Here is a 27,946-nt window from a genome sequence, read left to right as displayed (position 1 = left end):
TGACTTCGTAAGGCAGGGTCGTTCCATCCACTATCAGGTGACCATCTACGGAATTCAGCGCAGTATTCTTCTGCCGACCGTCGGCCTTGTTTCAAGGACCGTAGATGAGCTTCCGCGGAGGCCACTCGATCCGGGTCATCATACAGTAGACCCAATGCCTCGAAGAAGGAGTCTACGGACTGCATGGCTGGACTGGTCTGCGGCAAAGAAAACGCCCAGGACTGGGGGTCACCCTGTAGAAGGGAAATAATAATCCCAACTCTTTGCTGCTCTGAACCGGAGGAGCGGGGTCTCATCCGAAAATAGAGCTTGCAGCTCTCCCTGAAGTTCCGAAACAGGGTTCTATTTCCGGAGAACCGATCTGGTAAGTTTATTTTGGGTTCACAGATGGGACCTGGAGTAGGTTGTGAAGCTTTTGTGGCTTCTTCTTGAACAGACATACGCTCAGCCAATCCCTGCATCATCTGATACAAGGACTCAACGTGGCCTGCTAGGGTTTGTGCCGGAGACAGTGTGGATCCACTTGCATCCATTCTAACCTCGTCTCCGTGAGTAGGCCAGTTATAATGTTAGGAACCCCTCCAGCCAGCACAACACAACCCGGAGTCTACTCTGCCAGTCAGGTGTTCACTGGAGCCCCTGATGGTGGGGACAGACTGGGCTGCAGACTGACAGAGGGTCGTGAAGTGTGTACCGGCTGGGGAGAACCCAGGCAAGAAGAGTCAAGTCCACGCAGAGGTCAAAGGCCGGCAGCAAGTAGCAGTATCGATGAACAAGCTGAGGTCAGAGGTCACAGGCAAAGTAGCGGAACGGGTAAACAAGCCAAGGATCAGGGTCACAGGAAACACGAGCGAAGTCCAATACAAAGCCAAGAGTCATACACGGGAAGTCAAATATAGATATCAGGATACAGGAACTGGAACAAGCAGGTCAGCAGACTGGAACACAGGAGCTATAACCGGCAATGAGGCAGCAGTCCTCATTGCCTTAAATACCCAGCTGAACCAATCACAAGTTGAACACACTCCTGCAGGTTAATAAAGCAGTCACTAACAGAGCCAATCAAAATCAAAGCTTGCCCCTGGCCTGCACAGTTGCAGGCTAATGCCTGTAATTGCCTCCTATAATCTGCACATATTAATTAGCCCACAGGCTGTAGAACGCTGCGCCCGGCCTCCTCCTATTGCCGGGACGCAGCTCTGAAGCGTCTACTGGTTGCCCCGGCAACGGCCGGGTTATGGCCGGAAATGACGTCCCGGTCGTCATGGCGACGGCCGGGACGCGGGTGAGTGAGTCGCAGCGGCTGGGCACCGCCGTGGCTCGTAACAATTATAAAATGTGATTATTTTTGTCTATCTATGGAATCTATCTGCAGTACAGTAATTTTCTATACCATTAGTTCTGCCGTGATATATTCTTGCACTCATCATCAAGAACATAGTACTTGTCGCTATTTATACTAGAGATAGATGAGGTTTTAGATAATATTACACATTGATTATACACCCCACACATATAAAGATTGTTCTGGTTTGGTTAAAATACATTAAGCCGTTTCCTATTTAAACTGTTATATATAAATGAACGTATATTGGCAACCCATGGCTTTCCAGCTTGTGTGGAGACTAGATGTCACAGCTAGTTCATATCATCTGCAGAGCCACAAACTGCCTATACATGGTATATACCTGTGACACTATAAAAGGATGCTGGGAGCCGGTGAAGCCTGTGTCTGGACAAGCTGACTGTCCACAATGAAAGGGACTGAGACAGAACAGCGAGACAATAGTACTGTAGAGAAGTGGGCGTGTCCTGCACTGCTCCTGCCTGTCAACTGTAATCAGCGCTGTCCTCAAACGACTTCTCTTTATACGCAGCATTCCGATTGGTGGGAACTATCAGGTGACGTCATAGGCCCCTGACAGTTGTCGCGGTTGTCAGGTGACCTCGGTACAGGTCTGCTGTGCTCGGATCGGTGTAACACAGCGCAGATCGCAGCCAGGTGGGTGAAGGTTTAACATTTATTATTGTATTTATGGTCAGATTGTGTTAGTGATGGAGGATGCAGATGATGTCAGAATAACATTAAGCCTAGCGTATATATCATTCTTATTGCTTTCATTTAAACTAGGAAAAACTCATGATGTTGTAGTAGACTTGGGCAGCTCTGCAGCTGGTGTGGAACTGCAAGTAAGTCCCAGCCTTTTGCTGGTAGGTTATGCTGGGATTTGTAGTTCCAGACCCCCAGGAAAGTTGCAAGTTGACTCCTCTGTTTTACATTTAGCAGCAACTGCACCTAATGATACCTGTAGCACTGTGTAGTTTTAAATGTATTTTGCTGCCTTCAAGTGCTTATAACACAATATTTTGGTGGTTGTCAACAGGGGAGGGCTGGAAAATTTTAGCTCAGGGGGCTCGACTCACAGGAATATGTTAAAGGAAAAAAATGCTGGTGACCCAGCCCAAGGTAGCCCACTATGGGACCAGCTCAGGGGCCAGATGCCCCCTGCCCCCCAGCACAGCCTGCTCCTGGTTGTCAGAAATATTCACGTTCATGGCATGGTAAACATATAGTGTTATGTAGTTATACAGTGACAGACCTGTGCTTCTTCGCACTTATTGTTGCATACAAGCCATCTAATGTCTGCATGTATGGTTAATGGGAATTCTTGGGGTCCTTTGGAGCTATTCCTTTTTCTTGAAACAACACTTTCAATATACTCTACACTTTATAGATCACCTGTAAGAGCAGGACTTATTTTTATCTTCATGTGGGATTTTTTATGATTGTGTGCAGATGAAAACCATAAACAGGCTCATAAAAATATAAGTTAACCTATCCCTTAATTAGCCTTTTAAGTATAAATGCCTTGAACATGCTACACTTTGACACGTAGGCCAAGTATAGAAAATAAATAGTATTATCTGCAGATCTGTTTTTTCCCCAGTGATAATTATTTAAATCATTTGGCTAGTATTTTTGATAAATGAATAACTATTACCAGAAACAATTATAAACAGTAATTGAAAACTGCTATATATCATTAATACAAATTGACATTATTTAGCATACATTTTTCTGATCACCCTCTTTGTTAATATGTATAGGGGAAGATTTTAGTAATTTATTGAAAACCATTGAAGCTTCCATTATATATATTAACAAAGAGGGTGATCAGCAGCATTTGTTCTGAGCTATAAAACACATTGGCCATAATAGTGCATAAAAAGTGCATACAAATTTAGTGTAACAAAAACAAATTAAATACATTGATATATTCAATTTCATTTTACACAAAGTATATTTATTATAAACAATCAATTTCTTTACCTTACATGTTTATAATGAAAAATGCTTTTACTTATTTTTTTAGTGTCATTTTACTTCATAATGCTAAATAATGCCATTGTGGTATAAATCCCTAAGCACAGGGTTCTGTATACAACACTGTGTAGGTGTGGAAATAGCCAGACATCCGCACCAGGGTCTGCCTGCAGGGAAGAAAGATTCTGGGGGGAGTTCAATTGACTGCGTTACTTATGAGAGTAACGCAGCCCGTGCACTATTACCATTAGCGCGGTAATTTTAACATAGACTTCTGCGAGCAAAAATCAGCGTTGACATTACTGTACTAACGGTAACAATGCGCACTATTACCAGTGCCGTAACTAGACATTTTAGTGCCCTGGGCGAGACAAGGCACCGGTGCCACCCATCTAAGTGGGAGTGGCATTTGACAAGTGGGTGTGGCCAACCTAATGTGGGTGTGTGGCTAGCACTTTAATGAAAGAATTCTGTTACACATATTTGCAAATGCATGATATATATATATATATATATGTGTGTGTATATATATATATATATATATATATATATATATATATATATATATATATATATACACACACACACAGTGGTGGGATTCAAATAAATTAACTGTATTGATGACTGTATGGAAGGGCAAACTGACCTTCATCAACAATCATTTTGTACCTTGTAAGAATGCTTGAAGAAAAATGTTCCTATATATTCCATGTGCAACAGTGAAGATTAACAAATGCTTCTTATGGATAAGATGAAGTAATCTCAGGCTCTAGCTATGAAAAGTGTAAAAATGTTTACTATTTGATTTGCAAAGTATCTTAACAACTTATTTACATGGTACACCTTCCCCCTCATAGCCTTAAAGTCTCTATTAAACCTAACATTGAGTGCTAGAAAAATGGCTTCTATTCAGTGAGGGCAAGAAGCATTTCAATATGCAGTACACTTGCTGAGCTATTAAAATATCTTCTGTTTCCATGTTGGTACCAAATATTATATCATATGTTAAAGAATAACGAGAGAGAGAGACTTACTTACGGGAGAGTTTGAATCTTCATCCCTTAAGTTCTGCAGTTTCCAATAACAGGAAGTTCCGCATTTGGAACGCAAGTTTGCATTACAAATGCCGAATTTCCTGTCAGTGGAACGCACTGCGGAACTTAAGGGATGAAGGTACAGAGGCAGGTAGCTGGCGACTGCTGCGCCCCCTTAGCCTTGCGCCCTGGGTGACGGCACCGCCCGCACATGCCTCGTTACAGCTCTGACTATTACTGTAGTAACGGTAATAGTGCACGGGCGGTCAATTGAATTTCCCCCTTTGAGTCTAGTAAGTTCCAGATTGCTCGCCACACAGTGCACCTAGTAATAGAGCACGTTCGTATGATCTAACATTAACTTAAATGTCACTGACAAAAACAGAAACAACAGTCCACATAAGAAAACCACAATTGTAATAAAGTATGCATATTTGGCATTCCTATTAGATCTACAAGTTGCTGAATAAATTTAGGGGTGTATTTGTGGAGCATGAGTCATGTGAGTGTTAGGAGCCGCGGCGGCCACGGGCACCGCCGCGACTCATTTGTCACCCCGCTGAGTGTCCCGACCATATCCTTAGTGATCGGGACATCACTTCCGCCAGCTAGTCCGACGGTTGCTAAGACAACGGCCGAACGCCGATTCCCTGCACAGCGCACCCCGGAAAACAGGACAGCCGGGCGCAGGCGCTGATATCTCCCCAGCCTGCGGGCTGATTAATGTGGCTTTGATTCATTAGTCCAGGCATGTGTATTGTTACAGGGCCTAGCCCTGATTGTTGCTCTATGTATTTAAGGCAGTGAGGACTGAGCCTCACTGCCAGTTATAGCATTTCTGACCCAGTCTTAATAACCTGCTCCTGTTTGCTGTACCTTGTCCTCAGGGCCGGATTAAGCCGAGTTCTAACTGGGCTACAGCCCAGGGGCCTTGGGGCATCCAGGGGGCCCTTGACAGTGCTCAGCGGCACTATTAATCGGGCCGGGGGCGGGAGCACCCCCAGCCCGATCAGTGCTGCTATAAAATTAAGTAATAAAATAGTGTTTGCCTTGTAACCAGAGGCATGACATAATGCTAAATGACTATACTCCTGTAAGGTAAAACACCTATTGATATAAAAGGGTTAATGCAGGGGGGAGAACACAATGTACATCAGGAACCAGTCAGTCTGTCTAGCAGCCAGTAGCATCTTTCAAGGAGCCAGGGAAGATATGAAATCATAGACTTTAATAGAAATGACACCAGAAACGTAGGCGCCAGCCTTCATTTTATATGCGCTTTGGCTACCTGGCTTCTGCACATTTTCTTTCATAAATGAGTCCATTGAAATAATATTGAAATTACCACAGATATCAGGACAAACTTGTGAATTAGTTGATGAATATGTGTAGATGAAATAATCAAGTATAACAAATATGGTGCTAGATTTGCTGTTCAATATTCAACATCTTCAGTGTTCTAGATCTGACTCCTTATGCACTTTGTGGAAATATTTTACATTTAAAACATCTACTTATTGTTGGAGATTGTTACCTAAGCAACACTGGTGAAGAGTTCATTGCAGTAACATTAAATCTTTGCTTTGCTATTTGCAGCTTCTAGGCCTCAGTTACTGTTCCACAACCTCCCTGCCGCTAGGCCCCAGGAATTGTTAACAATTGCTAATATTAAGCTGCTGCGCTTCCAAGCTTTCAGCCAGTAAGCGGTCGGCCTGTTAACCCATACACAACACCGTATTTGACATGACGGCCAGGCCGGCTGCTTACCATTCGTTCCTCTGCTTCAGCCTTCTGCTTGTTAACCTTGGAATATGTGTCTGCTTTCTAAACTCAGCAGCTTATACACCATTTCCTTTAACCCTATATATATATATATATATATATATATATATATATATATATATATATATATATATATATGGTGCTTTGGTAAATTACAATGTAGCATAGGGATATAAAAATATTGAAAAGTGTCATATTATTTCATTAGTTTTTCAAAGCCTTTGAAAAAGTGTTGAAGTGCAGACAAAACGCGTCGGAGGAGTTTGACAGGACAGGGATTAGCAGAACAAGCCTATTGCTAAGCATTGGTTGCTATTTGGCCGGGGGCTGATAAGATAGATCCAAGCAGCGAGAAACACATTGTGGAGCCTCAGTGGTAATCGTGAGTGTGATCAGAATTGTGCATTTGTGTCACTATAGAGGTAGTCACTCCGTAGATAACTACTGATCTACTAACACTTTCTAGCACTTGTTTGGAGTTGATGCAGAAAATATCTCGTGATATTACTATACCAATAAATGATGAAAAATAAGCTTTTAATACTATCTGTGAATATATATACATATACATATAACATTGGAGATTTACCACTCCTACTTATCTGCTCAGGACTGACTGTATGTGTTCCTTATTGTTTCCATCATTAATGGGTCTTCTGTTTTCTTAGTTCTCTGCACTAGCCATGTATAATGATATATAATCTGCTATACCTGGCTGTCCTGCAAACTGACATCTGCTTTTATTTATCCCAACCATCTTTTATGTTGTATTTCTTCTTTTTTAATATTGTTTACAAATAATTTGTTTAGATATTTAATTTATAATTAAAAATGTTTAAATAACCCCGATATTTATATTAGTGAAGTCTGCCATCGTTTTTATTTGTGATTTATTTATTTACATAAAAGTTATACACACCAATTGGGCGCTACACCTTGTGCTGAGTATAAATCTTCCAATCAATTCCCAATAAATAAATAAACAAACCAATGTATACAAAAGTCCAAAAATAATATCATTCCAAGGTGTTACATATACCAAATTCAGTTGCGAAAAAATAAAATATAACTTATTTAGTATATTCTACAAAATGACAGCTAGAATCTGATTGGTTGCTATAAGCAACATCTCCACTTCTTCAAACCCGCAGTTTAGTAAATATACCCCCTAGTCCCCTGTTACCTCAGAGGAAACTATGTTAATGATCTGTCTGATAAGTACTAATTGGTGAGCCAAGTGGGCTTATTACTGTAATAAAGGTTGCTTCGTCTGTAACTGTATCATAGTTACAGAACAAGTACCAAGATGATCTTGCAGCAGATGATCTGGGCTTAGTTGGACAATGGACCTTGTATATAGCATCTTCATCCTGTATGCTCCTATTGGGAAACTATGCACATAATTAATTATAATATAGGACGTGTACTTTAAGGGCTTGTTCATGTAGTTGCAAACAGATGTAGACTAGAATGGAACCTAATTAGCTGCTTCATATTGGCTAATTGCAGATTCACCTCTGAAGCTGATGGTTGCTTTCTTCACTGGTTATGTTTAAAATATACGATTTTGTGGCATTTTATATATATACAAGTTAACCCGTGCATGATACTCATGCATTCTAGTCAAATCAAGCTACTTAAGGTGTTAAAAAGGTTCTTGTCATGCATTTGGGCCTAGCCCAGGCCTCCTCAGGGGAAGAGCGTTACCTCCCGACGCAAGCGCCCTTTTTTAACGTGTTTTTGTCCACATGTCACCATCTCATCATTTTTCTCCATCACCTCATCCTTCATCTTCATCGCCACATCCTTCATCAAGCTACTCAATGGGTTAAAAACTCCCCACTGTCACCCCCGGCAACCACCAACCACTCCGAACTGTCACTTCTCCTTCAAGAAATATATAGGTCAGTGTATAACTCTGCCCAGCAGGTGGCGCTGCAGCTTGTTTTTTTTTTTTTCACACACGCCACTAGGCATTTATATAGTAGATAGATATATATATATATATATATATATATATATATATATATATATATATATATAATATATATATATATATATATATATATATATATATAATTTTTTTTTTATTTTTTTATTTTTTTTTTATTTTGCTATTTACGTTTGTCCGAGAAAAGGATTATTATGTCTGCTGTATTATATCAAGCTAAAGGATGTGTTTTTTTGCTATAAAACAAATGTTAACAAACTTTCGTTGTGCTTGTGACCTGGTTGTGTTGTGTGTATGCCTATGTATTTATGTACGCCTGACTTAACCCTGGCACATATGCTACAGGTGTGTCTTGCTGTAAGTGTAAATACAATATTTTTACTAGTGGCTTTTTTTGAGCGTAAATTACGCCCAACATGTGTCCAACTCAGCATCAGGCCTATAATGTACAATATGCACCTGTTCTGCGTATACTCTGTGACAATACTCCCTTATTAGAATTATGTTTACCTTAGCACACTGGCCAACATTTTAAAGGACGATACACCTGAGCATATAACACGTAGTACAGTCTAGGCCAGTGATGGGCAACCTGATATACTTCAAGGGCTTCATGTGCAGCCCTCCAACCTTAAAAAATGCCGTACATTATCCTAATTTCAAGAATGAAAAAACACCCCAAAAAGCCCTCAGCACCCCCCACATTACTCCTCCTAGAATGCCCCCACATGCCCCTCACTTACTCCAAAATAGCTCCCCCTGTCCTCAGAACCCTACTTATCACAAAATATCCCCACATGCATTCATACCTCCACATGTATTCATGCCCCACTTGCAATAAAATACCCCCACATGCATTCATACCACCACTTGCAACAAAATATCCCCACATGCATTCATACCTCCACATGTATTCATATCCCCACTATCAATAAAATACCCCCACATGCATTCATACCACCATTTGCAACAAAATACCCCCACATGCATTCATACCCCCATTTCCAATACAATACCACCCACATGCTGTCGGACACCCACAAGCCCTCAAATTACATATGTACTCCAAAGCTCTCCTACATGCCACTCAGTTGTCCCCAAATACCACCCAGACCTCCCCACATATCTAATTATACATGTGATACAGAATGTACTGCAATCTCTCCTCTGATTAATTGTGCTCCATGACATCTTTGCAGTGTACACAGCAGGTCATGTGACCCAAAGCCAGCTCCTCCTATAAAGTCTTATTCTCTGCTTTATAATAAGTAAGACCAGGAGCAGAGCTGGGGGCCACAAGGCTTTTCGGGCCACAAGGCTTTTCGTTCCACTGGAAAGTTGACTGTTGTCCACCAGTAGTCTAGGCCGTTTACTTCTTCCCCATTATGATATGTTTACTAAATAGCATTCTATACATAGAGTAAGTTAAATAAAAAATAGGGACATTCTAGATACATATTTCCAGAGCCAAATCTTTAAAACCTGGACCATTGAAACTAGGGATAGTTGGCAAGTAAGCAGTCACAAAATGTGTAATACTGTACCTATCATTGACACTCTCCAGTAATACCCAACCATAATCCCTGTGTGCAGCTTAAGTACATATGGCACATTTCAATACTGATACTGTCTGATATTTTCTAGATGATAAACCTGTATAATATGGGTTATAACGAGCAGGACCATCTCTACCACTGCTTATGTTGGCAACTTCTTTGACAGTTTCATATATACTTGTACTATTTTCAGTTCTGATTTATTTTCATATATGATCTGTTTTTATGTATGATTTGTTATAACTGCTGTCCGGTACTGCAGACTATGTTGGCGTCAAAAATGATGAGGATGTTCCTATAGATGAACGTTACCATATTATTTACATGCATATGTTGCTTTTATTTTTAGTTGAACTTACTGAAAAACATAAATATCCATTTAAAAAAATGATCACCAAACAATATAAAATAGCGTAAAACATGTTTTAGAGAGAAAACACCTGCACTTGCAGATACAGTGGTGGCAGAATAGTGGCTGCAGGCTATCTCTAAACTTTCCAAAGGTAGTTGAGTTTAGTATGTAAGTTTTATTGCTTACTTTATTTGTTTCTGTTTTATTGCGGAGGGTAAAGGGTGTGTGTGTTGAGGTTTGCCAGTATTATCATTTTTTATTGCTGGTAGAGATTTCTTTTATACAGATGTGGTGTTGATGTGGTTGGGGATGTCTACAATGATTATAGTGTGTAGGTAACAACAAGATTTACCTAGGGGAGCAAAATGTGTTATTTTAGGCCTGCACAGTCACACACATCTCTATAAATATATATGGGACAATTGGGAGGAATGTGGCTGCATTTTATTAACATTCAGCTCTAGTGTAATGTATTGTAGGTTTAATGGTCACAAACAAATTTTAGCATCATTAAATAGTTTGTAATTAACATTTCCGCTTTTTCTTTCATCCAGAAAGGAAATATGTCATCCGAAGAGTATACACCTGGTGAAACGGACTCTGCTTCCTCAAAATTTATCAGGAAGTCCAAGGAATCCCCTTTCGTCCCTATAGGTAAAGTGCCAAAACTAGCTGCTTCTGGAGGGAGTGGAACTCTCTTAGTCTCTGGTTCAGTAGCACGTCATAAACTACTGATGCATCATACTATCCCTCTCTTCCAGAGACCTTTAATTTGTCTTTACCTAATGCCAGTGGCATTACATGCAAATGAGGGGGAGGGGACAGATTCATCAGGAATTTTGGCAGTGTAAAACACATAAGCTGTTGCTTTGAGGAGAGAATTGAGAAAGTAATTTGAGACATTTACTTCAGTTGAACTACCTAGACATACATTTATATAATGGTTTAAGAAACTATTGTGGTTTTATGTGTAGAAGACTAAGGAGTAGATTTACTATAGCTTCTAAAAAAGAAAAGTTGAGTTGTTGCCTATAGCAATCAATAATTATATAATTTATCTAGTGCAATCTAGGAAATTATACTTAGAATTTGATTGGTTGTCATGGGCAACACCTCCATTTTACTTTTACAGAAGGTTATGGTGGCGTAATGGTTAGCACTTCTGCCTCACAGCACTGGGGTCATGAGTTCAATTCCCGACTATGGCCTTATCTGTGAGGAGTTTGTATGTTCTCATGTTTGCGTGGGTTTCCTCCGGGTGCTCCGGTTTCCTCCCACACTCCAAAAACATACTAGTAGGTTAATTGGCTGCTAAAAAATTGACACTAGTCTGTCTTTGTGTGTCTGTGTGTGTGTGTTAGGGAATTTAGACTGTAAGCCCCAATGGGGCAGGGACTGATGTGAGTGAGTCCTCTGTACAGCGCTGCGGAATTAGTGGCACTATATAAATAAATGGTCGTGATGATGATGATAATCTACCCCTAAGACTTGTAGCATGCCAAAAAGAGGTTACTATCCACATCCACTACAGCTTCAAACCTATAGAAGTTTAGTTTTATGCAGATATATATTTTAGTTTCTTATTTGCATATTAATAGGATATTATATTATTTTTAATTGTTTGAAGTATAAAAATGTATGTAACAAACAGATGTTGTTGGTTTTGACTCCACTTTAAAGTTTACCTTTACAAGCCATCGCCGCTTTAAATTTCCCCTGCAAAGTCGCCAATTCCCGGCGACTTGTAGAAATTGACGTTTCATTCATTTACCCCCAGGGCTATAGTGCGTTTGTCCTCTAGTTACATAGAGGCTGTGCTAACCACATGATGGAGACCATGGATAGCTATGGAAAAGTGCTGCTTGCTTTATATCAGCAGGAAGGGAGTCTAGCCACTCAAATAATTAGACATTATTAAGCCATATGTTTCCAAAATTGAGCCCACTCTTGCAATTATTGAGTAACATGGTGTTGGCACTGTGTCCTTGTGGACATTAGGAACAGTATAGAATTAAAGAGCATAATACATTATACACAATTATGTATTTTTCTGCCTGCATCTAATCAACATTTAATGATTTAATTCAATCTCCCCTAAAGTGGGAGAGAATAGAGTGTAACAATAAACAGTTTATCTTTGATCCCTGTTAGTTGTATCTTTTGAAGCTGAATAGTTAATCTTTTCTATTCAATGACCGCTATTAGACTGGCCTGTTCTGTCCAATTACAACACGTTAATATTAGACAAATCTAATTAACATGCAGTGCAGCCAGCTTGACAAATGTCAGAGACATCTGTATAAACGTATTAACGACTAAATGTGGTTGATGAATTTGAATGAAATAAGCATTTGTTAATGTTAGCTAGGGGATAATAAGAGTGAATACTTATTTGAGTTGCAGCCAGGGTGGTTGTTAAATACTGATCTCTCAGTGACATATTAAAACTACCATGGGCAATGCCCAACCAATACACCTATACTTACCCACTTAATACTAGAGATGCTCAGGCTCGGTTCCCTGAGAATCGAACATACCCGAACTTAGCAAATCTGATATAATATTGTAATTTTTTGGGAATTGGGGCTGATTTGAAGCTCAGTTTGAACTTGCTTTTTGCTGGGAATTACAATGGCTTTTTTTAGTGCATTGTCTGGCACCCTGGATTGGTCTGGGTCTGATAAAAACACGCATCCCAGAGGGGGTCAGCGCTCGTTGTCATGTATTAGCTGTAGAATTACCACAGTTATCCAAGGAACGGGTGGAGCGATCAAATAAACCATAACTGATTTCATGATCCAAGGACAATTCCACCTTGCACCACTTTTATTTTCTACCACTGCTGTGTGGCAATGTTTCCTAGATGTGCTAGGAACTGCCGTATGTTTGAGTCATTGCTCTGTCGCTTAGCATCCAGCCAGGTCGCTGCAGTCTTTGTTTGAAAGTGTATGAAAATAATAGTCTGACCTGTGAGGTGGTCAAAATTGACTGCAAATGACATGAAATTAGTGTTATTGGGGTTAATAATAATGTAGAGGGGGGAAAAAAAAGCAAAAATATGTGATTTTTAGCAAAAAAAAAATAGGGATTTTAGAAAAAAACGGGATCCAAAACCAAAACACGCAAGGGCGGTTTTACCAAAACATGAAGTTAATCCAGATCCAAAACCAGAACACAGGGGGTCATCATCATCACCATTTATTTATATAGCGCCACCAATTCCGCAGCGCTGTACAGAAAACTCATTCACATCAGTCCCTGCCCCATTGGAGCTTAAAGTCTAAATTCCCTAATATACACACACACAGACACACACAGACTAGGGTCAATTTAATAGCAGCCAATAACCTACCAGTATGTTTTTTTGGAGTGTAGGAGGAAACCGAAGCACCCGGAGGAAACCCACGCAAACACGGGGAGAACATACAAACTCCTCACAGATAAGGCCATGGTCGGGAATTGAACTCAGCGCTGTGAGGCAGAAGTGCTAACCACTGAGCCACCGTGCTGCCCTTGAAAATCTCTACTTAATACAATGATCTGCAACTAGTGACAAAAACTCTAAAATATAATCCTAAACCAGGAAGTGGGTGAGCAGCTTTGTTGCCTTACGTGCACAGTAAATGTGCTGCACATCTGCATATTGTGTGAATAGTAAACAAATCTTACGGCCTGGAACTAACAGGTTGGAACAGATGCCAGCAGGGCAGTCTGTATTGCTGGATCAAACACAAAGGTAAACATGCTAGCACTACTATGGATGTCGTAGTTGCCAAGATTAACGCAATGTAAACATTAAAGGTCATTTAGCAAAGTACACAATGCAGAGCTTTTAATTGTGCACTATTGCACACATGTTCCTGCCTTACACATGCCCAGGTCCATACTTACATTCTGATTTTGGGAACTGCCTCTGGAGAACCTATCTGCTCCTCCGTTTGTCTGAATGTGGCCCGACTGGAAATGCGCATGATGGGTAGAGTGAAAGTGTCACGTTAAAATTCAGTAATGTCATTAAAGGAGGGAGGAGAGACTGGAGTAAAGATACCTGTAATGTCAAAACGATAAAAATTTACCTTTATTCATGTATTAAAAATATCCAGATTGATAGTTGAGTAAGGAATGAGAGATACAATCAATTTAAATAGTTATGACGCGTTTTGGTTGGTTTTAATTGTGGTAAAATGTTATTTTGTTCTGCGCCAGAGAAAGTAATTCTGTTAATAGCTTGTATGCAAAACGCATCACTTGATGTCTTGTTTACAATGTAGGGAAATGCTTCTTTTGTAATGGTCATGACCTGCTTGCTGAGACAGGATAGGCCTGTGTTTTACATACTTGTAAATATAACCGGTGTAGGTTAAATAGCTGACTCTACCATTAACCCATCCAGCATGACCTCATCTCTTTCCAACTAAATAAAACTCTCTTAGAATGTAAAATGTCTAAATACCCTAATAAAAAGAACCAAATAGCATTAACAGATTAAGGAATTTATGTCACATGTGATATTTCATTAGAGCACTGAGGTCATGAGCTTGATTCCCAATCATGGCCTTATATGTGTGGAGTTTGTGTGGTCTGTTTGCGTGGGTTTCCTCCGGGTGCTCTGGTTTCCTCCCACACTCCAAAAACATACTAGTAGGTTAGTTGGCTGCTATCAAAATTGACCCTAGTCTCTACCTGTCTGTCTCTCTGTCTGTCTGCGTGTGAATTTAGGGAATTTAGACTGTAAGCTCCAATGGGACAGGGACAGATGTGAATGAGTTCTCTGTACAGCGCTGCGGAATCAGTGGCGCTATATAAATGATGATGAAAGCGAGCCCAACTGTCTCATACAGTTGGTGATGTAAAATGGGCACCATTACAGATAATGTTTTTGAAGTAAAACTTACTAACCACTGTAACACCAGCTCAAGTAACGTTGACAAAGGGAGTAAATCAGGACACTGCACTAGAGATATACTGTATTGTTGCTGATGTGGTGCCAGAGCAGCAGAACTGAATGTATTAAAATAGCCTTCTGATAAGTGTAAATATAAGAGATGGCTTCAGTCCAGCCTGCATGTGACACCTAGGAGCTACTATGTAGTCGTTTAAGACTCCCACTAAGAAAATCAGTGGGTATAAAAATGTCAGATAAAGTTTTGATTGTTATAGAACATTGTGTTCCCACGTACTGCAGACTTTTTTTTTATCAGTAAACCTGTTGGAGGACCCTGCAGCCAGCTTGATACAGTCTCCAACTAGCCAATGGGAACGTACATATATTTTTAGTGAATATTATCAGTAGTTTATTTTATATAGGGCAACTTTTAGTTGTGCATTTACTGTATTCTGTGTAACTGCTGCAAAGAAAAATACAGCAGAATAATGACTATCATGAGAGCATGAGAGTCAAGCAAACGATATCTTCATAAAAAGCCATTCGGAAAAAAAATGCAGCATATACAAGGTGCTATGAACTTTGTTCTCTATGAAATCAGGCAAGTCTATAATATATATCTATTCAAGAAAGATATACCTGCTGCCATTAAGGTCAGAGCGCAGAACACTGTGTAAATTCATATAGCATACAGTCTACAGAATGTGCATTAAGGACCTAAGGACTGGGCATTTTCAGTGTCTCACTTGTCCTTAAAGGGGTTCTTCATTTCATTTCTTTATTTACAAAATCCCACAACAGTACCAGTAGCATATTTTAGTACTAGACCCAATAAAGCAGTGGCATATAATTCACAGACCGGCACTGGAGACAGGGACCACATATGCACTGTGTCCTATTAGGAACCAGGCACAAACATCTGATGAGTTATTTGCATGTTGTCTGGATGCTTCCTGCCCAACTGGCTCCCATGTCTCTGTATCACTGATGTGATCACTAGCAACAGAACCAGAAAACAACAAACTAATGATCCGTCCCATTGCCTTCATGTGCCTTCTGCTCCAACTCATAGATAAGGATCAGTGCAAAGTTTGAAAACAATCACAACCACAAAGCAGACTTGACAAGGGGAGTGAAAAGAGGACAACCAGGGTAACAGTTTGTTAGGTTGATGAGTACAGTGTGCCCAGGCCCCTCTCCCATGTCAAATAAAAACTAGAATTAGCCATTTGTATCTGTTAAGGACCACGACCACCAAGATGAGCTTTTAGAACAGTTAGAGTAGAAATCTTCACCTTTAGCAGCTGCCTTTCCCGTAGAGCTTTATGTGCTCACAGGTACTCAGATGCCACCAGGACTTAAGCTCATCAAAGATGGCCATAACGCGCAGGTAGAACAGGGGGCGCTAGCCCAGACTGGAACGGGTGGTCAGAGGCAACAGGCAAGGTCCAAGGTACAGGCAAAGGTCACAAAGGAAGATCAGGTAGACAGGAATCCAACAGCAGGTCAGCAACAGTACAGGACTGGAACGCTGTAACCGGCAGGGAGGCTAAGCCATCCCTACCTTAAATACCGAAAAGGACCAATCAGCAGGGAGATGTGGAATAGGATAATTGCCCCCCAGGAGTAGACTGATTAATGGGCTAACAAGTGTTAGGGCGCACGCGCCCGGCTTTCAGCATTTCTGGGACGCGCCGCTGTCTTAGAATGGCATCCTGGCCGTTTCCCTGAAATGTCCCAGACACAGGAAGCAGAAGTGACGTCCCGGCTGTTGTCATGACAACAGCTGGGACGCAGGTAGGAACGAGCGGCGGCTCCCCGTCGCTCGTAACAGTATCACACGACATCATAGTGCTGTGAATAGTTGATGATGTTGACCTGAGGAGTAGAGCACTGGGGACTGGAGGGCTAAATATTGTACATGGTCTGGAAACTGATCAATTGTGACTTAAGGGTGGAAACTGGAGGGCTGGAAACTTGAGGACTAGTTACCAGAGGTAGTTTGGTTTGTGGACATGAATTTGGGATAATTTACTACAGCACATCATTTCTGATGTCTTGTTGCATCCATGTTCAGTTCTATCCACTCAACCAAGATAAGGGATATTTTAAAGGCCAGAAGAGGTAAATGCATTTGGTGTAACTAGGTCATGGTGCAGAAAGCTCAACACTGATTCTTTCCTGCTTCTGAATATTAGGAGAACTGTGTCTTCAAAGTCTGCCCCTGTAAAGGATCTGTTAGAGAAAGAGTCCAGTTCCAGACTGGAAGGAATGAGGAAATAGCCAAGGTGTAGTCAGAAGTGGGGCATAGTTAAACAAGCTGAAGTCTGTACATGGGTAGTCAAGCAGATGCATGGTCAAAGACAAATTGGTTTGGCACATAGAGAACAATAGTAGAAGTAGCAAGGCCATTCACAGGTTCCGACAACAATAATCAGGCAGGGATAAAGGAAGCTGTTGGAATTAAATAGCTCATTGCTTCCTCTGACCGGCTACTGATTAGGAACAGGTGAAGCTCATTGAGTAATTAAAAACCCTTAACAATAGTTAAAACGTTAAAAGAACAACTGTATCACTGGCAGACAAGCAAGGTCATCTATCAGCACTGGAGAGCCCATTGCTCAAGGATCCTGACAGTCATCAGATTGTGTCCATGGTTGTTAAATTAATTTAAGGCAATGACAACATACAACAATATAAAATGTAATGTCTGTGTGTATAGGCCTAGATCGATGGGCGCTATTCAGCATTCAGAGTTTCTGAGTTCTGGCTTCCCTGAGCACCATTTCTAGCTCAAAGATCAAAGTATTGGAATGACCCAATCAGAGCCCAGACCTCAATCCCATTGAAAAGCTATGAAATGACCTATAGAGCGCTGTACACAGGAGATCGCCTCACAATTTGATGGACCTTGAACTTTGGATGAAAGAGTGGGATAGAATTGCAAAGTCCATGGGGTATATTAACTAAAGTGCGGTTTTGAAAAAGTGGAAATGTTGCCTATAGCAACCAATCAGATTGTAGTTATCATTTATTTAGTACATTCTACAAAATGACAGCTAGAATCTGATTGGTTGCTATAAGGAACATCTACACTTTTTCAAACAGGCAGTTTAGTAAATATACCCCCAGGTGTGCTAAGTCTATAGAGATTTATTCTAAAAGACTCACTACTAGAATAAAAGCAAAAGGTGTTTCCACAAAGAATTAGGTCAAGGGTGCGCACACTAATTCTACCAAGGTATTCTAGGTTTTTTATTTTCACTTTTTCCTAAAAAGAGCCTATTTATTTCTTACTTGAAATTTGTTGGTTGCAAGTTAACATTAAATGTGTGGTGGAAAAAGTTCTGACATGATTTACCTTGATTTCAGGCTTTACATCACAACCATCTGCAATTTCAGTAAGGGTGTGTAAAATGTCTACTATTCACTGTATGTCTGGCGGACAACAATCTTATCTCAGGGAGTTGCTATACTGTATGCTTCCTCTTATCAAAGTACTGTGGGAGTGGAGAATTAACATAAGTGAATTTACCATTGGTGGATGGTCCAAGTGGCTGAGAACGTCATTTCTATGTGCAACCATTTTTGATGGGTGAAGTTCCATTGACTGAGCTCATATAAATGATAAAAACTGGGATAATGTTCGAAAAATGATGTGGTTATTATCTAGAGATAGCCAGAGAGTCTATGTTGGTGCAAAATAAAAAAAGATACTTTATAAATGGACGATATAGATAAACAACTGTAATAATCAACAAAATAATCACAATAGGTCACAATCAACAGTAAAAGTAGCACATTCAAATTGGTTCTGTCTTATACACTCCAGGGTGGGTTGAAAATGCGAGCAACAACAACATGCTACTGGACGATCTTGATCAGGTGAGGAGTTGCCAGCTGCCAGCAGGAGGTTGGCCAGTCACTGGAAGAATCACTGCCCCGGTTAAGTTATTTACGGGACAATGAGTGAGAGTGATAGTACGGTTCAACGTGAAGTAGGCCTGGGCTCAAGAAAACAGGGCTAGGGAAGCAGGCCTAAAGGTATAGAGGGTGATTCAATAGAATGAGAACATGAGGAAGAGGTGGAAGAGCAGGGGGTCAAGAATGGATTCTTGGGGAACTCCAACCTGTAAAGGAAGAGTGGGGGAGGTGAAGTCGTGTGCAGAGACTGAAAAGGAATGGTTGGTGAGATGAGAGCAAAACCAAGAGAGGACAGTGTTAGGCTGGGTACACACGACTGAAAGTTCCTCCCTATGCAATATCGTTAATGATTTTACCAATGACTGAAAGTCCCGATCAGCATACTGATTCATGTGTACACACTATACACGTCTAAACAAGATTTATCTTCAGATCTGTGCTCTTAATAGGTCATAACTATCCGCTGAAAAGATCGTGACTCTGGATATCTGCATACACTGTTGGACGTGAGCGCGTACACATTTCAGGATTTGCCCCACATCGTTCCATCGTTTATAGAGATTTTTAGTCTGTTTATAAAATAAACTCAAATGATATGATGTGCTTTTGAACAATAAAACATGATTGTGGGAGCGTACACACTAATGCAATATCAGTTCTAATGGTCATTTATTGTGTGATTGGCCCGATAATCGGGTGAAAAACCTGTGGTGTGTACCCAGCCTTACCGAGGCCAATAGATTGGAGAGTATTTAAAAGGAGGGGTCAATGGTATCAAAGCCAGCAGATAGGTCAAGAAGGATAAAAAGAGAGAAGTTGCCCCTTAGTAAAGTCACTTATGACCTACTCTCCACTAAATCTAAGGGCAGTTTAACTGGAGCGAAGGGAGTGAAATCCGAATTAGAGTGGGTCAAAGATGAAGTGCGATGAGAGAAAGAAGGTGAGATGGTTGTAAATAACCCTTTTGAGAACTTTGGAGGCGAAAGTAAGGAGGAATATAGGGCAGTAATTAGAGAGAGAGGCAGGGTTAAGGGACTTTTTTTTTTTAGTATGGAGAAGACCAGAGGTTGTTTGAAAGAGTATGGTCAGGTACCGGAGAAAATGGATGGGTTGAGGAGATAGGCAAGGTGGGTCTCAAAAGATGGAGTGGAGGAGGTGAGTGGGGAAGGGTTCAAGGGAGGTGAGGAGGATAGAAGGGTGTGGACATCGTCTGCAGATACTGGAATGCAGGAAGAGAAGGTGGATGAGAAAGTGAGGGGGTCAGGGGTGGAGAGAGCACCCCCAGAGGAGAGATAGGAAGGGGGACAGGGAGGGGGGCTAGGGTGTTTTGAGCAGGGACTGATGGGAGGAGATGTCATGATATATACACTCAATTTTGTTTCCTCAGAGATTTTTCTGGACCCTCCATATCTTGCTTTGACTTCAACAAATACAAAACTTTCACTTATATCTTTCCTTGCTTTGTAACATTCAGTCATCTTTGTTTTCAATTTCTTAGTCAGCTGCTTAGAGAAGTCCATGTTGGTTGAGAGTAGAGACAATATCCTGATATGTATTAGAAGGGTCACAATATTTATTCAGCTGCCTTCAACCGTCTTAATTTAAGCCTGATACGGCAATAAAAGAGGGTTAATAAATCAATTGAAATAGTGCCCTTACTTTTCACGTCACTTTTACTATTTTTTTCTTCAATATATTAACTTCAGCAAACTGGAAATTGTGAATTATAATATGCCTGAACATGTAAGTAAGTATTGCAGAAGTTATATCCCTAACTACATTTACATTCCCTGGAGCAAGTTTTCACCTCAGGGAAACTTGTTTTTACTGGATTATAGCTGTGCTGGAGATGTCAGTGGGAAACAAAATACTTTTTTTTGCCCACACATGCAGCCTATATTAGAGCTGATACTGTGACATGTTTGGCAAAAAAAACTTGATCTGACCATAATCAGCCATCTTTGAAAATACAGTCTAAGACTATTATTATTTATTTATAGGGCGTCACAGGTTCCGTAGCGTCGGATGCAGAAGCAAGTAACAAATAGAAGAGGTAATACATATAAGTGGCACAGTGTGAGTGGCACAGGGTGCAGCAAAATACATGACAGGACGTGTGAGGGAGTCAGACGGTAGACAGACATGGGACAATAAGTAGAGAGGACCCTGGCCACAAGAACTTACATTCTGGAGGGAGGGATGACTACAGATCACTGCTATTAGCCTTCAAATGTAATGGTATTCCTACTGGCCTTGTCATGCATACAGTGGTGTAACTACTGTCATAAATTCCCATCTGGCTACTACAAGGCAGTTAAGAAGGGCAGGGATTAAGCCTGTACTCAGTACTACTCACTAGTCATGGGCACACAGGGCACAGGCCTCAGGTAACATGCCTAGTGCTCTGAGTCTATTGGACTGTCACCGACGAGTAAGATATCAGATATAGGTGCTAAGCTAAGCAGTTTCCCATGCTGGTATTTTATAATGGGACATATGGGATGACAAAATTGCACATACACAATTTTAATATAGAGTTTAATAGATTAAAAGACACCCCCAAAACCCTTGTTCACCACTTCATCAAATCTAAAACCAAATCATCTTTCTTGATCTAATGGAATCCAGATCCAAAAGCAAAAACGGCCAGCCAGTCGCAAGTCGTCAGCGTGATAAACAGCTTGACTGGCTGGCAGTGAAGGGGAGTCTTGGTTACTACCGGTCATAGTCATTTCACATATGCTTACCTCCCCATATTTTAATATCCAGCATCGCGGCAGAGGGTGTGGCCAAATCATAATGGGGGCATGGCCACTCCTGCAGAGGGCTGCCTAATGCTATAAAGCACTAGGCTGCCACTTAGATACCTCCCTTTCTCACCAAACATTGCAGCACGCACCAGTAGCAGCTGTGCGGCACCTATACACCACTGTTCTGCTACCCATGGGTCAGACATGTCCGCAGGTGGGACAGAGCTCTAAAATGGGGACTGTCTCGCCAAAATCAGGACAGTTAGGAGGCATGAATATGTCATTCATCATGAGTTAGTGGGATTTTTTAAAACAAATTCTGAGTAGACTACAATGAAACAAGAAAGAGGATTTGATTTTATATACTAAATAGGTGAAAGTATTTTTAGTATAATGGGCAAGTGAGTAGGGACCTCCACATAGAAGCACCAGCCATCTATAGAAGGAGAACCCCACACTAGTGGTCTCCCTGTTATAGCGGAAACTAGCCTAGGCTGTCTAGTGCTAGGGCTGGCAGAGAATATGAAAAGGGGGCAGACGTATTTTTTATTATTTTTCTTACATAGTACAGCTTCTGTGGGCTAGGTACTTATTAATCACTTACAGTTCTGCACTACTGAGGCACATTACTTCTTCAAATGCTGTGGATCCATTCACTTAAAATTAGTTGACTATTTATATCTCTGTTATTGAGTGTAAACTCCAGGGGGTAAATGTATCAAGCTGAGAGTTTTCCGGCAGGTTTGAAAAGTGGAGATGTTGCCTATAGCAACCAATCAGATTCTAGCTGTCATTTTGTAGAATGCACTAAATAAATGATAGCTAGAATCTGATTGGTTTTTCATACCCGCCGTAAAACTCTCAGCTTGATACATTTACCCCCAGATCTCACAGCAACCTCATATATTTACAATGGCCAAACCTTGTGGTTAGTCTTGGTATTGCAAGTAAAAGTTTATCAATGGTTGGGTGTTTAACATTAAAGGCCTGATTCATCAAGGCACGTATCGTACGCAAAAAAAATAATTCTGTGCGTTCTTCTGCGAATTTATAATTCACGCAGGCTTTGGACGTATCCTGCAGTGTCTTGTGTAGTAGAGCACAGCAGACCTACACCCGAATTCATCAATTCATCAGCACACATATCTTGAAATCCGTTCCTTAGTGAATTCGGGGGCGAGCAGAGCCGATTTACGTGCATTTTACAACAAATGCACGTTGCGCTCAGTATGCGTGCCTTGATGAATCAATGCACATGGAGAAATCATACTGTGTAGACAACGTGAAAGCAGCAGAATAAAATGTTCTACTCTAAATTGAGGGTGGGATTAGGAAAAAAAAAAAAAAAGTGGAGGGCGAAGGACAGCTTTTTAAGAAAAAAAAAAAAAAGAATACAAATGAAAGAAAATCCAGATCTATACAATTCTGCTGAAAGTTAGTAATAATCTCTGATTACGAGACATAAACAGTGGTTTCTTTTTATCCTTGTAGGGCTGGCTGGCTTCCTTGCAGTGGTAGGTTTTGGGATTTACAAGCTGCGCAACCGTGGGGACCAAAAGCTGTCCGTGCATCTCATTCACATGAGAGTTGGTGCCCAAGGATTCGTTGTGGGTGCTTTGACCTTTGGTAGGTAAAATAATCATTTGCTCCTCCCTCCTTTTTTTAAATTATATGAAATTATGAGTTGTTTTTTTAAGTGAATGGAGTGAAGTATATTACTACACAAGATTTGAAATGTATCATGAACACTCTCCCAGCTTCCGTGACTTTGGGTGTTTGCTGTATGAGGTTACACACGATTCCAGCCTGCAGTCTCTCTTTACCTATCACACAGGTTATAGACCTAATGAATCGCCCCACAACAGCGCTCACACTTCAAGTTTGCCACAACCTATTAAATACGGGCAATAGGACCCCACTATACTGTCCCACACTGACACACAAGGCTTCTGGCTACCCACAGGCTAGCAAAGCCCACACCAACAATCAAAGGGTAAACTCATCACACCTCCAGACTGTTACACAAATGTAAATGCAAGCACACAATAGGCTTGTTAGTCAAAAGGAATTAACAAATCACAAACCAGCATTTACAAGGTTAACTTGGTCGAGCTATATTCTTCTTAACAGGCTAATGGATTTGTTAGAGTCAGGGCCGGATTAACCATAGGGCTAACTGGGCTACAGCCCAGGGGCCTCTGGCATCCAGGGGGCCCTTGAAAGTGCTCAGCAGCAGTATTGATCGGTCGGGTGCGGGGGCGCCCCCGGCACGATCAGTGCTGCTGAGCACTTTCACTGCGATCCTTCCCCGGCAAGCTGTAGTCTCCTTACTGAGGAGATCTCGTGAGTCTCACTCTCACGAGATCTCCTCAGTAAAGAGCTTACAGCGTGCCGGGGAAGGAGGAGGAGGTAAGTGTGGGGGGGGGACGTGGCGGCTCGGATCACGGGGGGGGGGGACCCTCATGGGGGAATGGAGGCCCCCTTAGCCCAGGGGCCTCCATTCCCTTAATCCGGCCCTGGTTAGAGTATCAAGGATGCCACTTATTAAATTATAGATTTACTATACAAAGGTACAGGGCAATCAAATATAAAAACAACAATTAATAAACAATTGACATAACATACACAAGCAAAACAGTTTAAAATAAAAAGGATTAGATTCAGAGTATAACTTACAGTAACGTGGTATATTCTGAGCCACGGGAAATTGGCTTGAAGATGGACAACTTATCAATGAATGATTGACTTCCCAAAAGACTAACAGTTTGTTGTAATTGGTCTCAGCTTTTTAAAGACACTTCCCCACCCCCAGGGGCTGTGGTCTGTAACACTTTTTGCAATCACCATTTACATGCTGCCTGATTTATTACACAATTCTACTATGTGACCTAACTTTTCTGTGGAGAGTCACACATTAGAGAGTCTATTATTAGTAGATCCCCTATGAAGTTACCCATCTATTGATACCAAACAAGCCTAGGTATAGGGTATCAGTTCAGCTTTTACTCATTTCCTCAACTTGTGTGGCAGAATTCTTAATTTGACATTTAAACTGCCCTTCATCATGCTATTGAGGAATATGTGGTTGATCACTACTTTTATTGATTTTAAGTGGCATATTTTAAAACTGACATCTTTTTGTCTATATAAAAATATAGCCAAGTCAGCACATGGTCTCTTTGAGCCAGACACCATTTAGGAACTGTTCCTACAGGTCTATTCAGGTGTCAAAACTCCATCCCAGGCCAGGATATATCTCACTGCAGGGGCCTTTTGAAGCTGCTATCTTCTAACACTGGGATGTGCAGAGTCACCGAATACACACACAACAGATTTTCTGACTTCACATTTTACACTTTAGTAGCTCAATTTATCAATGGATTCATTTGATAGACCATATTTACACTACAGTTATGATTTAGGCCGTATTCTCCACAATTATGTGATTAGTTAATAAACCTTATAAATAACTGCTAGTTCTCTATGTTCACAACAAAATGTGTAGCTTGTTATATGTTATCTCTCTATAAAGGGAAATGCATTGTGTATCACAACATGTCATTACAGACTTTTTTTCTTTTTTTATAATAGGGAGGCCAGGTGTCATTATACAGCCAAAATCAGAGTCACAAAAATGAAACCAGTTAAAAGGCTGAGGTTTAAAAAGAGGCCCGAGTGACATCATGAATATGCACAAGAATATATAGACTCATGTTACATGGCACTTAGTTGGGAGCATCCACAAAGCTAGTGCCTATCCAGGCGCCCACACGTACAGAGCTGTGCTTGTAACAAGACTGGAGGAGATAGAGTAACCTAACAGACAGGTGATTTACAATGTAACCAGGGGTGTGCTCGCCTGTGTTCAGCCTCTCCAGTCGTAAGAAACGCGTTATGAAGTCAGCGATATGCAAAAAAACCTAAATACAAATATATGCAAACACATATTTGGTGTACATGCACAGTACGCTAATGCATATCTTATGCAAAAAAATAACTGTAAGTCCACCTCTAAATGTATTGGAATTCTATGAAGTCACTCAGATGTATATGAATGTTTATTTTTTTCTGTTTTAGGTGTATTATATTCCATGTACAAGGAGTATTTCAAGCCTCAGAATAATGATACAACTGACAAATGAGGAGAGCAGTAAACAGATACTCCCAAAAACACGCAACGTCTGCTTAGACCTGTCTGGGAATTGACTGGGCACTGGACAAGCTCATTAGTATTGTTTTACAACTTATTTTATTACTAGTTAATTTAATTATATTTGTAACACTGCTATAAATAGGTAGTTAAGATATTGATTAGGAAAATGTAACAGTAAAAAGTCTATTTTTTATAGTTGTTTCTGCATTTCACTGTTCATCATAAATTACCAACCACAGCTGTAATATCATAGACATTGGAATCTCTTAGTGTGTGGAGCGGGGGCATAACCTGAAATCTCCAGGCCCCTATACGGTGATTATCTACTTACCGCATCAGAAGCCTCCAGTCTGCTCTTTTGTCCATGCCCCGGCCCCATGTACGTTCACATGATCACAGCAGTATGTGTTATACTTGGTCTCATTGCAAGCTCTGCTGGCATTTACACCACTGGTTCCCACTTATCATTAGGGTGATTATACTGCACAACACATGAACCTACATTATCATTAATATGTAGTACAATAAATAAGCATCAGTTCCTCAATGTAGCCAGTGCCAGACTGAAATCCTAATGAGCCTGCATCTGATTGGCTTATCATTGATTGAGCATTGAGCTCATTTAATTTGTCTGATTAATCTTTTTTCCCCATATAGCAATGCATAAAAGTATCAGTACATACATATGCCTGTCCTATTGTTTATTCATTTTGAACATTCCCTGCCCTGTATGTTAATTCGGTCTTCCTTGCTCTTTATCTGAGGTCATTCTACACTTAGATCACGGGTGTCTCAGAGCAGTTTGGATCTCATGTTTGTCACTGTAGTCGCTGTTAGTGAGCATGCATGAGCCTTTCATGATGTGAGTCCTAGGCTGGCTAATGTATGTGCATGCATCATGTGCTTGTATCCGCTATATGGTACAGGGCCAGAGCAATGCATGTATCAGGAAGGATACATTATAGTAGGTTTATTTAGATGCACAAAAGGTAGCATTGTTTTTAAATTATTGGACAGGTTCACGCTAATAATATATAATGTCTACAAAAACAATGTATGTAGTCCACCTACAACAACTAACAATGTAAGGACATTGTTTTACCTCAGGAAAACACTAATTGCTTGTTCCCTTATTTCCACATTTCCTAGAAAATAAAGAATTCATTCTTTTGCCAGGATCTTATGGGCTTAATTTGAACTTGGATGAGAGAGAAAGAGAGGGATTGATTTATTTCTGGGAACTATGTGGAGCTGTTTTTCATGCTGAATTAATTATTTACATAATGCAGACTTGGACTGACATTGCAGTGTGTGTTATCAACCAAATGCTTCCGCGTACCAGTCAAAATCTGGGCACAATAAAATATCATTGTGTGGTGGCATTAGGAACGTCATAGTTAGATATTCAATGACCAAACAACAGCATTAACCAGCCTTCTCCAGTGTCACATCAGTGATGCGTGACCCTTACTCAAAGACGAAATTAAATTAAAATAGATTGGAAAAGCTTTTATTCAGTTAATATTTTACCTGCATATTGCCAAAATCAGGAACCACCTCTAGTACTAGTTCAATTTATGTCTTTTGTTACGTAATTAAAAAAACACTTGTCACAGAACTCACTATGAAAGTATCCTATGATGTACAGTACAGTGACACTACACACTTACACATGAGGTTCTGCCCATTCCAGCAACTTGTGTTCCAATAGTCCGTCCACTTATGTCCTTTATGTTAACCATTATCCCACCATTTTAATGCTACTTGCCTTGTGTTGTTTTAACAAGCCCATGTTCTGTGCTATTTTCATGTGTGTTAACAATAAAATCTGTAGGAGTGGTTACACACTAATTTGATGCCATGACCTGCCCTGTAAAAGCAGAATAACTGTCTTTAGGATGGTCCAGTTATTGGCCTATTTTCCCATCCCGCTGTCCCTGGAGTTGTGTGTATTCTAAGTGTAGCTTCACAACCTTTATCAATATGTTGTGTTTGTTAATGAATTTTACCAATTTGTCCAAGAAGCTGCACTTGTGTTGTATTGCTGCCTTTTATCACTGCTGTGGTGCCTAGAAAGGCAGAGCTTCTTAGAAGCTCTACTTTATGTGTGATCTGTTGCACTATACATAGAATCTCTGCAATATATCAGATATGTGGTGTTTAAGAAACTGAACTATATGAGGTCTGTAGTGTGTAGTAGTTCTTTCAGCAGGGAACAGACATAAATAAAATAA

General features: G+C 40.6%; 1 protein-coding gene across 1 annotated transcript; it reads left to right on the top strand.

Annotated features, from left to right (window-relative positions):
- The first annotated feature begins 1,726 nt into the window (after positions 1-1,726).
- HIGD1C (HIG1 hypoxia inducible domain family member 1C) lies at positions 1,727-27,563 on the top strand. Its single transcript, XM_075199325.1, has 4 exons — positions 1,727-2,002; positions 10,555-10,654; positions 23,051-23,185; positions 25,637-27,563. Exons 2-4 carry the CDS (start codon positions 10,564-10,566, stop codon positions 25,699-25,701), a joined length of 291 nt encoding a protein of 96 aa, XP_075055426.1. The 5' UTR covers positions 1,727-2,002; positions 10,555-10,563; the 3' UTR covers positions 25,702-27,563.
- Positions 27,564-27,946: the final 383 nt, after the last annotated feature.

The sequence above is a fragment of the Mixophyes fleayi genome, chromosome 2 (assembly GCF_038048845.1).
Source record: "Mixophyes fleayi isolate aMixFle1 chromosome 2, aMixFle1.hap1, whole genome shotgun sequence".
NCBI classification, from domain to species: Eukaryota; Metazoa; Chordata; class Amphibia; order Anura; family Limnodynastidae; genus Mixophyes; species Mixophyes fleayi.
The sequence above is the reverse complement of the archived record's forward strand: the minus strand, read 5'-3'. Positions and strand labels throughout refer to the sequence as shown.

Coding starts and splice junctions, on each gene's coding strand:
- HIGD1C (XM_075199325.1), top strand. CDS start 10,564: ATGTCATCCGAAGAGTATACACCTGGTGAAACGGACTCTGCTTCCTCA. Junction 10,655..23,050: donor ATCCCCTTTCGTCCCTATAG/GTAAAGTGCCAA, acceptor TTATCCTTGTAG/GGCTGGCTGGCTTCCTTGCA. Junction 23,186..25,636: donor TGTGGGTGCTTTGACCTTTG/GTAGGTAAAATA, acceptor TTTCTGTTTTAG/GTGTATTATATTCCATGTAC.